Source organism: Ciconia boyciana, chromosome 2 (genome assembly GCF_034638445.1).
Source record: "Ciconia boyciana chromosome 2, ASM3463844v1, whole genome shotgun sequence".
Taxonomy (NCBI): Eukaryota; Metazoa; Chordata; class Aves; order Ciconiiformes; family Ciconiidae; genus Ciconia; species Ciconia boyciana.
Window position 1 is genome coordinate 84653777 of NC_132935.1, and position 15165 is coordinate 84668941.

The following is a 15165-nucleotide window of genomic DNA, read 5'->3' on the forward strand; positions in this document are numbered from 1 at the left end:
AGGAAAGAAATAAAGACTCTCACAGGGTAGTGCAGGGATGGAGCCCCACCTCAAAGCACTAGTCAAGCAGAAATGCCTGGCAGTACCTGACAGAATTTGTTCTTTAGTGATAAGTCCTATGAATCATTCTCCAGATGATGGATAACTCAGAGTAAATAGTGCCTTTTCAGTGATTCAAAACCATCCAGTTGGGCACTCTTTCTAGCATATGGAACACTTGTCTTGTTCTATAATCCTTGTTTATTTGTTCCTCCTCAATATTTGTTGAACGTTGTCATTTTCTTTCTTAAACTAGACAGTAAGATCTTCTGAGTAAGAGCCATGTACTTTTGTGTTTTGTTTTGGTTTTGTTTTTTGTACAGTGCAATGGTATCACAATCTTTTCTGAAGACTTGTTGTGCAATGCAAATAAAAATTAGTGCATGTCATGTACGTAATGGAGTCCTGTTAGTTTAAGAATACAACAGCATGCTGATCCAGCCTTTCACATTAAACTACTGCTTGTAGAGTCCTTCATGGTAGCATTAATCTTGGGTGTTAAACTGCAATGCAGGAGGTCAAGAGTCATTCACGCTTGCAACAGTAGCTCAGAGAGAAATACAATGCTAACCTAAATCAGGAGCAAATGCTGTTATAGTAAAACTTATTTTATCCTTAAAATCTCTCTCATAAATTTCCATTTGCAAAGCTACTGTTGGAGAGTTAAAACTTTCCTAATAAGAAACATTAGCTACTCACCACCAACACCAATCCCGGCAAAGAGAGCAATTCTGAGCTAGCTTCACTGCATGCTTAAGATTATTATTAATTATAAGAATTATTGAACAATTATTGTTAAATTATATAATTTTAAAAACATCAGGATATGTTGAAAGCAATTGCAATTAATGCTTAAGAGATTTTATCTTTTTTTAAGTTAGTCTTTTACAAGTTCTAATTCTTCTATATTTGGCTTTATTTGGGGGTTTCAAAACATTATTTTTACTTTAATAAGCATGTTAATAAGGAATATTCAGTTGATAGACAGACCTATTTAGATTTTCAAAGGCTTTGAGTGAGGTGTCTCAACAAGAGCCCTGAAGAAAACTATGCAGTCATGAGATAAGAGGGAAGGTCCTTGCACAAATAATTGCTCAAAAGACAGGAAATAGGGTCTCTTCTGTAAAGTGTCTATTCCACAAGGAAAGGAAGCCACAGAGATTTCCTGTTCTGCACAGATTTATACGTTGGTCAGTGTAATAAGAAACGTCTTATAAAGAGTATGAATAATCAGCCTACCAAATCTACTTATGATACTGAGTTGTTCAAGGAAGAAAAGAGGAAGGGCTGACACTAAAGACCTTCCAATACTCAGTAGCCAGGCAATATAGACAGGTGAAATTCATTATACATAGACCTAAAGTCTTAACTTCACATACATGATGATGATCTCTGAGCTGACCATTATTTCTAATGATACTGGTGTTATGGCAGGCAGGTTTTTGCATTCAGTACTTACTAGTGGTTAAAAAGCAAAGCCACTGTTAGAAATTGCTAGGAAAGGAATAGAGAACAAAGCAGAGATCATCATATACTATGAAATATGAACTATGATAAGAATTATAAACCACTGCATATCTGCATCTTGAATCTTGATTCCCCATCTCAAGGTGAATAGAGAGGGATTGCAGAAAGTTCAGAGGAGGACAAGATGAATGATCAAAAGTCTAGAAGGGCTTTATCACGGCTTGTCCAAGTTAAGTAGGACTCTTCAGTCTAGACAAGAGACGGCTGAGGGGCAATGTGCTAGAGATTTATGAATGGCACAGTGATAATATATAGGGATCAACTGCTCTCTCTCTCTCTCTCCCAACACAAGAATTGGTAAATATTGATTGAAGACAGCATGGGAAGATTAAAAAAAAAGAAAAAAAGAAAAAAAAGAAGACACTAGGTCTTCCTGAAATATGCAATTACACTGTAAAATTCCTTGCTGCATGAGGTAGCAGATATCAAAAGTTTATATTTGTTGTAGGAAAAGCTAGACAGATTCATATGAGATGGTTATTAAAGGATTATTAAAAACACAGAAACCACACTTGGATCAGGAAATGATCTGCAAATGATCTGAGACAAGGAAGTACTTGGGGTAAGTATCATACATGCTTGCCATGTTCTTATACTGCTCTTTAGGTGTCAGCTTTAGACTTGAGATAACTTTGGTCAGCCTATAGTCTGATGAAGTACAGCATTTTTATAGTCTCCACATTAAAAATAGAAATATGCACTATGCATTTATGTACACTGCTTTTAAAGATTTGATGAGAAATCTGTTATTACTAGTAATATATTCCTCAGGAAAGATATGAGCTTGTAATTGCAACTTACAACCTGTGTAATAATGCAAAACCAGCATAGAGTGCTGAGTAAAAGCTCAATCTATCCAAAAAAGCAAAGGTACTTGGTAAAATTGTCAAAGATTGGACTGCAATGAAGTGCATCGATCACAGGAGCAGTGGCTGGAATGTGTTTCTGCTATTCAGTCTCAGTTCTGACCCTCCCCTTCCCTTTAGTTGTGAAAAACCCATTCAGCATCTTTTCCATAATGACCCTGCACAGACAAGGGCAATCAACATGCAAAAAGTGAGGATGGCAACCATGTTAACCAACCATTTCACTGAGCTATATTTGAAAACTTGCTACCACGTGGCACTTAGATGAGAGACGTTAAATCTGCTTCATCCATTTTGTTCAGGATAGTGACTTGTCAAATTCCATCACTTATCTGACAAGTTTAAAGTTTTGCCCATCTTTACTGAAGATAGTTTGGGTATTTTTTTGCAGCAACAAGATATATTGAACAAGTTCCTAAATCTTCTCCCTTCAGCCTAATACAGTTAAAAAGTTGAATCAAATGTGAAATACGAAAATGAAATCAGAAAGAATTATGACATGTGTTCCCTGAATCAAACTTCTTACGTATGTGGCATTAACAAATAAAGTAATTCTTCTTTCTCACTGGGAGAAAGATAACTGTGAGTTACCTGACCAGGCTTTGCATTCTCACAGACAACTACATCATACTCTCTGGCGAGCTCTGGAGGGTTGTCATTGACATCCAGGATTCTAACACCAACTGGAACGTGGCTCACTAGCCCAGGATTGTCTGCAAAATACACAAGGGGGTATTAAGACTTTTTAAATATTCAATATTCCATGACATCCTCAATTTAAACATGGTTTCCTAACACAATAACTGGATGAGAACTAGATACAGCTGCAGAAATGTAGGTAGCAAGACACAAAAAGATGTTGTTTGCTGTGCTTCATTAACTGTTTTGAAAAATAATTTAAAAAAAAAGGATGGAAAGTATAGTATGAGTCTTAAGTCACTGTTATATCATATCAATAAAAATGCAAGTTATTCTGGAACTGAAGTGGGAGAAAGCTGTTAGAGTTATCGCATACTGTCACACTGTATGCTAATAAATTATCAACTGCTTTGTAATGAATGTGAAAGCATCATCACAGTACCAAATAAAATCCAATACAAAAAATATTAAAAACTTTTTTATTTTCTTGCATGAGAGCTCATTCTCAAAAAGAGCTCACCCTCAAAAAGCACAATAAATAGAATCATTTAAATGAGAATACACTTTCCATGATAAAATGGGAAACACCCCAATTTTTAAAAATCCATAATTCCCTTGTTCTTACTACTAAGTACTAAGAACATTTTATTTTGTTGAAAGAATGATATATTAAATCTTTTTATAATTAGCTGAGATACCCCTTCTGAAATCTGTATAAGTATCTATCAGTTAGATTACAAACTTCATTTCACTTTCACCAATTAAATGAAACTATCAGTGGAAGATAGCAAAGTCAATCTTTCAAACACAACAAGACGGAAGAATGGGGTCTTACAGATTGACATTTTAAAAGTGTCCCTGTGTGTTTTAAATGTGTTAAAAAGTTAAAAGTGTTTTAAAATGTCCCTGTGTGTGCTCATGAGAAGAAAAAAAAAAGAAACATCAGTAGTCTAAACCTCATTTGCCTTAGTTATTTTGATCTTAATTAATCCACATCATGTTTCTGTCAAAAAGGGTCATTTGTAAAATGCCTTAGATTTGTCACACCTTTAATGGCCTCTGCTTAGAATTCTGAAAGACATTGGTTAGACACATGTTTGGATTCAAAGGCACCAGTAATGTAGCCTCCCAATGAAAAAATATTTGAGAATGTTGAAGTTTCTTTTGACAAAGTGAGAGATTTATGCTTCTCTGTTTTCACCTGGGATACTAAGTCAAAGAGCCTGGGGTTTACAAGTTGTCTTCAGATTTTTCACATTCTCTTTTTAACTAATATGTCTATGTTCACCTGATGATTTTAATTAACTTTTGGAACTCTGTCAATTATCCCCATAAAATGGGAATAGAAAGGAGGTCCAAAAAGTCAACAGAAAAGGAAGACTTAACTTAGATAATATAGGAACCTCTATTCCCAGTTAACATTAGCATTAGAAGTTATAAGAACACACTCAGAAGACATTTAGACTTGCAAATACAATTTTCTTACTGAAATTTTCCTCGGTTGTTGTTTTTTTCAGTTTTACCTCAAAACTATGAATATCTTTATAACAGGTGAACTAAGGGACAAAAGTAGGCCATCTCAATTGTGTTCATGCAAGACTGAGGCTTTCCATTGCTATCTAGAAAACAATTCTAGCGGAAGACTTTGAGGAATGTTAAAATGCTGGGAATATATGAAGGAAGGTGAGGAAGAATGACACTTGGCTGTTCACTAAGCAGTTGGGAGAAAGGAACCATTCATCTACCTTTAATCTTACTACTGAAGGAAGCAATCTTGTCTCCAGGAGACCCTTTGCAGTATGAGTATTAACACAAAAAGATTTTTGATCCTTCCCTGGAGGTAGGTTGTGAGATTGTGCAGAACAGCACAAGCAGCAGAGATTGAATATTTCTTATTGCTCACTGAAATATAGCTTGCAAACTCATTTAGGTAACTTCCACTGTCAATGCCATCAGACAATCCAATTACAAAAATCCTGTAATTACAATTACAGGACATGATATCAAGCAATAGATGATCTAGAGATGATCTACAACTCAAAGGAGCTTTGTTCTTGAGGCTTCGTTCAGGAAGCTTTCACACATAGTTTGTGAGGTATGTGAACTAGAAATTGGTATAAATTAAAGGAAGGACACAAAGCAAAGAGACAGCACACAAAAGCATTGAAAGGAAAGGGAAAACAGATCACAGTAAAGGGTTAAGGGTGAATAAATCCATTTGGGAGTGGATTCATTAACTACAGTGAAGGAACTGAAGATTTTAATACTAGAGAAATCCCGAAGAAGCTTTTGCCAGAAGGCAAAAAAAGTTGCGATTATCAGATAATCATAGGATCACTGAAAAAATCTTAGTTGGGAGGGACTTCTGGAGGTCACTGGTCCATTCTCCAGCTCAAAGCAGGGCCATCTTCAAAGATATAAGGGGGCATAATACATCTAAGAGGGAGGGAGCCAAAACGCAGGAAGAGCACAGGGCAGAGAGTACCAGAGATAGAGAACCGTTCTGTAGGTCTGGCATGTTTGGAATAGTTACTGGGGAAGGAAAATCAAATTTTTTAGTCCAATGCATAGCAAAAAAATGGTAAATACTTTTGTTTCACTACAGTGTATCAGACCTCTTTGCCCCATCTTGAATGTGTCCTCTTGTACGCCTGTCACTACTACCCAGTGTGGTCTTACTCTAGTCTATTAAATTTGCAGTATTTTCAAAGAGATTTCATGGAGATTCAGAGAGTTTACCTTTATTTGTTCTGCAGCTGCTTTGCAGTACAAAGAATTCATAAATACCTTACCAGTTCAAAAGAGTTCTTAATGCACAAGGTATCATTAGTATCTTTCTGGAAGCAGTTACCTCATTGGGTTCGTTGACATTTGCAGGCAAATTTCCATATTGACAGCCTACTCACTACAAAATGCTAATCGGGAAAGTCTTAACAACACTTACCAAAACAGTCTTGAAGTTTGTCAGATTGCGTATACTGCATAGATGTGCATGCAAGGCGATAGCACAGTTTATAATGGGGGGAGAGAATGAGAATGAATTAAGAAGGACCTTACAAACTTTTTTTTTTTTTTAGGTTTGGTTTTGTGGTTTTATTATAAACTAAATATAAACTCCAATTTTTGTCAGGTGTAAACCTCACCTGCAGTCTTCCAACCACTCTAATAACTAATCCGTTTAGTAGTACATTTTTGTTAATTAGACAAATTTCTTGAAGCAGTTTGGCAAATCTCCAGTTTTAAGTTAATCAGTGCTGACATATATTTCAGGCCTGCACATTATAAAAGAGCCAGATCCATTCTGTGTCCTATTAGCATTGTGCCTCAAGAGTAGATTTTTCAGTGAATGCTCACTGTTTTAAGGGATAACTGAAGCAGAAACATTGCTCTGATTCACCTACGTTAGGGACTTGCTTTCTTATGCTTGAGACTTTTCCCAGAATAAATAGTGCTTCTGCCAGAATACTAAATATCTGTAAAGTGAATCCATTTCATTGAGTATCGACCCCTCCACCAGCAAGTCCTCTGTGAACTTACAGAAGTCCCTAACAACAGCCAGTCTGAAGTCTTGAATCTTCTCTTCCAGTAATTTCTGTAGGCAAACTTTAAAACCCCTATTTAAGAAGAAAGTTTTTTAATACAGCTACTGCTGTCTAAGACTTCCTTTTCATATTAACAAAATTCCCATGGGCTTTATGAAAAAATAAAAGAATAACAGTCCTGACAACAACAGTCTTTTGTATTTTTTTTTGGTTTTGCATGTGGTTTGGTTTTTGTTTTGTTTTTTGGGGGTTTTTTTTTGTTTTTTTTTTTTTTTAAGTTAGACTGGTATAGATAAACAGTTATTATTATGAAAGATGAGTGAATAATTTAACCCAGAGACAGCCTGAATTATTTCAAAAGGTTGAAGGATTTTGCAAAAAAATGAAATATTTTTAGATGTTTTCATGATCTAGAACAAAAATCTTCACCTAGATTAGGATTAGAATGAATGTCTATGCTTTTGCATCATCAATATTAAATATTGATCTTAATCAGTACAATAACAACTTTTTTTCTCATTTTGACAACTTTTCAAGACCTTATGAGGCAAGCCAATACTTAGGAAGTTCAACAAACTATCAATTCCAATACTTTTTTAAAGAGAAGTAGAAAGCACTCCTCACACTTCTCTAATAATGATTAGTTTTGACACATTAGAAGACTAAACATAGACCTAGAAAGGATAAAATATACTACAGAAACAGAACTAAAATGATGAAAGAATGGCTAATATTTAAGTGAGCAGTAATATTCAGAAAATACTGGGTTTAATTTAGGATGGTGTATATGTGATAAACTAAATTTTCTGTCAAGGAGAAAATTATGCAGAATCCAGTAAGTGTAACGTTCTATTCTGCTTTTTTAAGATAGTGGGTACTTTTAAATGTTGTTACCTGAAGTTGGCTAGAAAATATTTTATTTTTTTTTGTAGCAAAATTTGACTTTTCACTGACAAACACAAACCTGAAAGCACTGATCAGTTCTCTTGGATCATGGTAGTAGTGGTAGCAGTAGTAGCAACAGGAGCTATAGTAGGAATAATAGCACTGCAGCAGACTTAAAACATTTAGCGCTCTCAAGCTGGCAACTCCTTCTGCCTTAATGCAAACAAAATTCTGCAGCTTATAGACAATGGTGGTGCTCACCTCCTGAGTAGATCAGGGCACCACAAAATATATTGATTCTGTGGTCAGAAATGTCCATTTTGAGATTCTGGTACTGATTCACAAAGCCCTGAATAAGGAAATGTCATGTGATCCCAAAGATTGTCTCTTCTTTGGGGACCCACCTTGGTAGCCAGGAAGAGCCATACCCTACACCATCTTCAGATGACAACGTAGGAATATCTTCATCATACCTTTCCCCAAAGAAACAGAGGAGAAGAAAATCCATCATGCCTAGAAGCCAATGACTAAACCAGGATAAACAGGGAAATAAGCATCAAACTTGGAATTAGAAGCATCACTTCTTGAGCAGGATGGAGAGCTAGCTGCCTTTTGACAACTTTTTTTTTTTTTTAATAGTTTTGTGTAGGTTTTCCTTATTGCATTGATAAATACATTTAATATAATAGTAGATTCTGCTACAAATCATATTATTGTGATTTTATGGTCCATTAGTAGGCAACTTGCCAAGGCTGAAAATAAACTGTTTATCATTGGAAAGTTTGGACAGGGTACCAGTATTGTGTCTAGCTCTCACCATTAAAAAGATATTAGATATTCAGTTTGTCTCTACTCCATGAGCAAAACAGTCTTAAAACTCAGACCTTGTACTTTTAAAATCTGCTTTAATCTGGTCCACATTTAGGGAAATACTTTTGTGGCAGATTCTGTTTCTTGGAAAAATAAAGTAATTGTTACCAATACCAAAACTCTTTCTGAAACTGAGCTAGCTGGCAGAATGCAAGTGAGATGAAAGATGAAGAATGAATGTGATTTTTTTCTTGGTGGGGGCAGGGCTTAAGGTAACACTTTTATGTCTGGTTCTGTAATGTACCTATAGACATAATCATAAATGTAGCAAAACAATACATAAGACAAAACTTCTCTGTACTGATGTTAAAAAAATTGTGTGAATTTCATTATTTAAGTGTACTCTGTATTGTTAAAAAAAACATTAGTTTTGAAGAAAAAATTATAGACCAAAAATCACTATGAGGAAATTTTATATTTAGTTTAAGAAAAAATTCACTTCAAGGAAAAACTAAGACACAACGCTAGCAACAAACTCACTGGTATTAAACAAATAATCGTCCTGTTGTCCACCAGATACAGAGGGTTAGGAGCTTATAACACTGCAACAGCTCTTTGTTCTAATTTCGATTACTTTCCTTTAGATCTTGAAAAGGGTTCCTTTTTCTAAAAAATAATTATTTGACACAAGGCATTAAAGTTATTCTTGAGTATGGGAAAAAGTTTAAAATGAGAAAATAAAATGTCATCAATTCTTGTTCTTTTCTAATTCTTTCAATGCTATATGCCAGGAAGATATTATTCCATAGACTTGTTTCCTTCAGGCAATGCATATGTTGTTTTCATGTGTTTCAAAACAAACAGAAATTAATTGTGTATTTTTGTATTTTGATTTACTTTTGGAAAATAAATCAGTGTGCCTCTTAATAGCATTAACAGGTTTATTCTGTTTACTTTAGATCTCCACTCTATCTTCGGTTCTCATTCTCCATATGACAGCCTCATGTAGTGCTATCAGAAGTAACATATTTTAATCTCCTACCAAAATCTTAGGAATGTCTTTTCTGCTGCAATGCAACCATAAAACATGAAAAAGAACTGGCAAATTCTTCTCATAACTTGCTGTTCACTGACGGCAATATGAAGTGGCAATATTTCTGTCCAGTACCTAAATAAAAGATATAAGTGCACCTCACTCTATATACTTTATCTGTTTATTTAATGTAATTATAGGGCTTTCAATATTTATTCAAAATCTCAAGGAGTTTCATATGTCACTGCTGCAAATTATTATTTCTATCTCTGTGTCCTGTTTTCCTCTGAATTGTATAACTATATCTTTCTGTTATTGTTTCTGTTTCTACCAAAACTTATTGATGAAAAAACTGCTTATTTTATAATTAGAACATGCACTTTAATCTTTTTACCATAATTCTTGCAAGCTAACTGTTACAAACTCTTATTCTTGTGAACTGTCCTGCCTTTTCACCTATTTTAATTCTGAATAGGGTTTATTGGCCCTCTGTGAAAATATCTCTGAGAGTTATTTCTTTGTGTAGTTTTCATCATGACTGTATTTTCCGGGGATCCTTTCAATACCACATCACAGGGTATTGCATATTTTGTCAATGAGGTATTGCTCTGACTCAACACTTTGGTATCTTATTTCCTGAAGCTAGTATGAGGAATATGCACGGAGAAGAAAATAAGGAAGAAATATAAACAAAGACAAATATATTTGGGTTTTTTTTCCAATATCTGACTGTGTCTAATAGCATTGGAGATTTTTGTTTTGTCTGTAAAATGGATTGCATAATGATGTCTCTTAAGTATTTTGATTTCTAATACACTGTGGTATCAAAGCTCTGTATGTGCAGTATCCTTTCATGTGGTCATTTTTTACTGTCTCTTGCTAGTATTTCTTTAAGTCTGGGGGATCTGACAGAACCTGGAAGGTACCCTGTTATTTCAGTTCTCCAGTTCTCCACAGCCTCTCCAAAGCTTTACAGATTAGGAACTCTTTATGAACCCTTCAAAGATAAGTTTGTGCATTCATTGCATTCAAGGTGATCCTTTAGGTAAATAGTGGGAAATTATCTGCTTTTCCATTCTCAGCCATTGCAGATCATTTTGGAGACACTCAGGAACCATGTAACTTCATCCCAAAAAGATTGGTGACCTAGTAAACCCAGAAATCTATTTTACACACTGTTATACTTACCAGCTGCATAAGAGAAATATGTGAAAAATTCCCTATACAAAGTATCTTCTAAATCTCTGAAATATAAACTTTTGGATCTGCCCTGAAATACAAGCACTTATCTTGCTTTAAAAAAATCATGTTTCTTATTACAACACAGATATTCTTATTATCCATCTAAACGTCCAGTACTTTATGAATCCCAGTAATCTCTTGATGTTAACATAATCTGAAAGACATATCTAGAAGCTGGATTGCTCTGGATCTATTGAGCAGATATTAAACACACTCAGTTCAGTTGTTAGAATTAATATCTAAAAGGAGTTTCCTGACACAGTCTTCCTTGCTATATTCCTAAGCAGAAATTTTTAGTGAAAGCTATAATCCTCACTTTGATTCTCAAATCAAGACATTGTCTGATTCCTTCTGTCATCAGTGTTTATTTCTCCCTGCATCCTTTTATTCCTTCTTATTGAGCACAAAGACTTCAAGGATACTATTATTTGTCCTATTTGCAGCACTGCTTTGAAAACTTTGAAATACATGTTTATTTTTCTAACTGAAATTGGCTTTGGAACAGGCAGATGTCCATCCATTTATATTTTAGTGCCACTGTTCTCTTGCAGGGGCTCTGATCTGGGGTTTTGCCACTATTGTTGCTTTTGCTTTTGTTATCAACACTACTATATGCTAGAGAGAAACCTTAACTGAATCTCCCACAATTATTTTTACAACCACCTATTTTCTTTGAGAATACATTACTATTTGTGAGAAACTTGTGAGTTGTCCTTTTTATTCTCCACATTCAACACACAGTTCCCAATATCACAAATCACAATATCTCCAAGAATGGAGACTCCACCACCTCTCTAGGTGACCTGTCCCAATTTTTAACCAATCCCACAGTAAAAACATTCTTCTTATGTTTAAATGGAATTTTTGGTATTTCAGTTTGTGCACATTGCCTCCTGTCATTTCACTGGATACTACTCAGATGAGTCTTTCCTCATCTTTGCTCATCTTTACTCATCTTCTTTACTCGCCAATCTCAGCCTTGCCTCATACAACAGATACTCCAGTTCTTAATGATTTAATGTCCCTTCACTGGACTTTGTCCAGTTGCTCCATATCTCTCTTGTACTGGGCAGCTCAGATCTGGACCCAGCATTCCACATGCGGCCTCACCAGTGCTGTGCAGAGGGGAAGGATCACCTCCTTCAACCTACTGGCAACACTCTTCCTCACGCAGTGCAGGATGCAGTTGGCCTTCTTTGCCACAAGGGCTCATTGCTGGCTCATGTTCAACTTGCATCCACCAGGAGCTCCTTTTTTGAAAAGCAGCTCTCCAGCCAGTCAGCCCTGCATGTGTACTGGTGCATGGGATCATTCCTCTCCAGGTGCTGGACTCTGCATTTCCTATTACTGAACTTCACAAGATTCCTGTTCACCCATTTCTCCAGCCTGTCGAGATCCCTCTGGATGGCAGCATGACCCTCTGGTGTATCAGCCATTACTCCAGTTTTGTGTCATTTGCAAACTGGCTGAGAGTGCACTCGGTGCTATCAACCACGTCATTAATGAAAACACTAAACAGTATTGCATCCAGTATCAGCCCCCAGGGGTACTCCACTAGTGACTGGCCTCCAGCTGCACTTTGGGCTGCTTATCACAACCCTTTGAGCCTGTAACTTAAGAAAATTTTCAATCCACTTCAGCATTCATTTATCTAGCCCATACTTCAATGTGTCTTGTTCTTAAATGAGTTTTTCTCAATGTTCCTTAATTCTTAGGAGCTAGGGAGGTTATTTGGGAGTCTGAATCACTTCCTATCATTGTGTGCTATCGTTACAAAGAACTCTAATTGACAGATCCTACACCAGACCTTAAAATAGCTCAGCCTTAACTTTTTCCACTCCCAAAGGAACAGCTATTCACTATGACTGTATTTCTTTCCTCTAAATCAGTCTTTCATCTGTTATAAAACTTCGTGCACTTGCTCTGTATTTTCCTATTTCCATTACTCTTATCAAAGACTTGGTCAAAAGCCTTTAATAGAGCTAAGCAAATTGTATCTTCTTCCTCTTTCAAATACTCTTTTATAAACTCTTTCAAAGAATTCAAACAAGCTAATGAAATGTGAATAATTCTATGTGAAACCGTATTTTAAAATCCTATTACCACCAATTTGTAGTCCTTTCCCCTGCCCCAAACATAGTCTGTAGATCCTTCAATATAAAATATAGTATTATTTTATAATCTTTCTTATTCCCTACAAGGACACTCCAATCACGAGGAGTTTTCAGGAAGTACTAGTACTGAAACAATCAAAGCACCAGCTTCAGTGGTGTGCCCTGGACACCAAAATCCCACTCTTCCTCACTGTATGCTGCTAAAGAACAGTGCATGGTAAAGAAAAAAGGGATTTCCTCATCCATTCTTGTGGCAATGAACTCTGGTGTGCTTAGGAAGTGTCTGGGTAAACAGAAAAAAACACTGTTCATTACATCAACATTACTCCCATCAGAGGAAAGGGAACTTCCACTGATCTCAGAGGGGACATTTGATCAATGCAGAGTGTATATCACATACTGAGACTAAAAGTGAAAGTAAATGTCTTATGAAAGATTCAGAAACGATAAGGCTGAAGCATGAGGATATCATACATTTGAGGGCAGAAATATGATGCTGATTCTAAATGTCTTTTACATAAAATAAGCACAGCTACAAATAGCTGCCCAAAGGATGATCAGTAGAAACTGAATTCTGTCAGTGAAATGTGTAAAGTCAAGAAAGGAAAACACTTGAAGAAACTAACTATATCCATAACATTATTTCAGGAGAGCACCTCTTATTGTTGAAGCAGTACAATCTTTCTGGGCCTTGCAGATTTTGCTATGTTCCTGGCTAAGCAAATGGTGTCAGAAGCTACAAATGCCTTCTACCATGTCAGAAGATGACTGCCACTCTCACAGCTAAATAACATTTTGGTCATAGCCTTCCACCTATTTTTTTTTCAGCTTTAGTCTTAGTTCTGCAATTCCTTGTGCACAGACTTGAAAGTGAATGCCATAAAAGGCTGTAGATATGGCATAGATAGCACTTAAGAGTTTTTGATGCTGTATAAACAACTTATGCTCCTTCTTCCATCGTAGATCCAATTACTGATTTCACAATGGATTTGGAAGAGTAAAGCAGTGTTAGAATTTTCAAATTACTGTAGGTAAGAAAATGGCTAAAGAAGTGGACACAAGGAAAGGCTGCACATCATTTAGGTTGCCTGTCAGTCTGCCTGCCATCCATCTCTTCTTCACTGCTATCTCTTCCTTTTTTCGTAACTGAATTATTTTTCAAACTGACATTATAGATTTACTTATCATTCCAACCCCAACTTTTAACAGTAAGAAAGGCAATGCAAGGGAGGAAAAAAAAAAAGACCTCTGCTTTCCTCTAACACCTTGCATCTGGAATGGAGAATTCCAAGCAGGCTGTCTTAAAAAAAAGGCATTTCATGCTCATTATTCATTCTATTCTCTTCTAGTTATAAACATAATCCTTCTCCATTCTCCTTACTATTCTCTCAGCATGGCACGTGTACTACCACTCACTTGACTATGTGAAATAAATAATGCGTAGAAAGCTACACTTAAGTTTAATGCTATTGAGATTTCTTTCTGCAAAATAATTACATTTGGATGGCTTCCCAAAAAGACTAGTGACTACTCCTTTTTCAGTATGTCACAATGTGGCTTTTAAATCTTAATTTAAATTAACACTTACTATGCACCTGCTTATGATTAGGCTTAAATTATATTTTATTTCATGCTGCACTGAAATAACACATTATATATGAAGACACTGTCAAACACACTGAAGTGTCAGTGGTTACCTTTTTTAAAGGGCTAACCATGAAACTCTAGATTTTACTATTTGCAATAGAAATTTACTTAGTTCAAAATGTCAATTTAGTTGCAGAAGCAGGTACAATAATAAGAAACAATTTGTTGTCCTTATAAAATATCTACATGCTGTTAATTCTGTACCATGTGCTAGTGATGTAGTGGCACAACAGATTCCATTTTAACCCAGAGATGAAACACGTGAAAGCAGAGGGGGCTTAATAATGTCAGTGGCAACTGTTACAGGTAAAACCTGTACTGTGTCATCTGGCAATGACGGAATACACCAAAAAAAAAGGAAAAAAAGGTAAAAAAGAAAAAGGAAAGGAATATACATAAAATTAGTTCACAGTTTTGATCAAAATTGCTGCCACTGAAAGACGGTATCACAAAGAGTACTTAGCAGGACTGGATCTATTGATCCAGGTTGGGATTTTTTCTTCATTTGGTTTGTTAAGTTTTTTAACTTTAAAACTTTGACTGTGCCAAAATAAATACCCTGTAACAAAAAGGTTAACTGAAATGTTCTTTAAACTGTTCTTGCCTCATGTAAAAATATTTATCTGAGACTACTCAGACAGACATTTCTTGACTGTTGCAAGGCTTATCTGAGGCAATGGAAATTCATCAGACTTTGAGGCCTTTCAAATGCACAGGCAAGTATTTATTGTATCTTTACTTGGCAATTTGCGTATTAAAAGGCCAGAGGTATACCCTGATAATCAGCAACTACTAGGCACCTGTCATATATAAATTAATAT

General features: G+C 35.7%; 1 protein-coding gene across 1 annotated transcript in view; it reads right to left on the reverse strand.

Annotated features, from left to right (window-relative positions):
- Positions 1-15165, reverse strand: part of CDH18 (cadherin 18) — a 191956-nt gene that overhangs the window by 19565 nt on the left and 157226 nt on the right. The window contains 3 exon segments of the mRNA XM_072851356.1: positions 3024-3145; positions 7760-7812; positions 7814-7847. Coding sequence (XP_072707457.1) covers positions 3024-3145; positions 7760-7812; positions 7814-7847 — 209 coding nt within the window.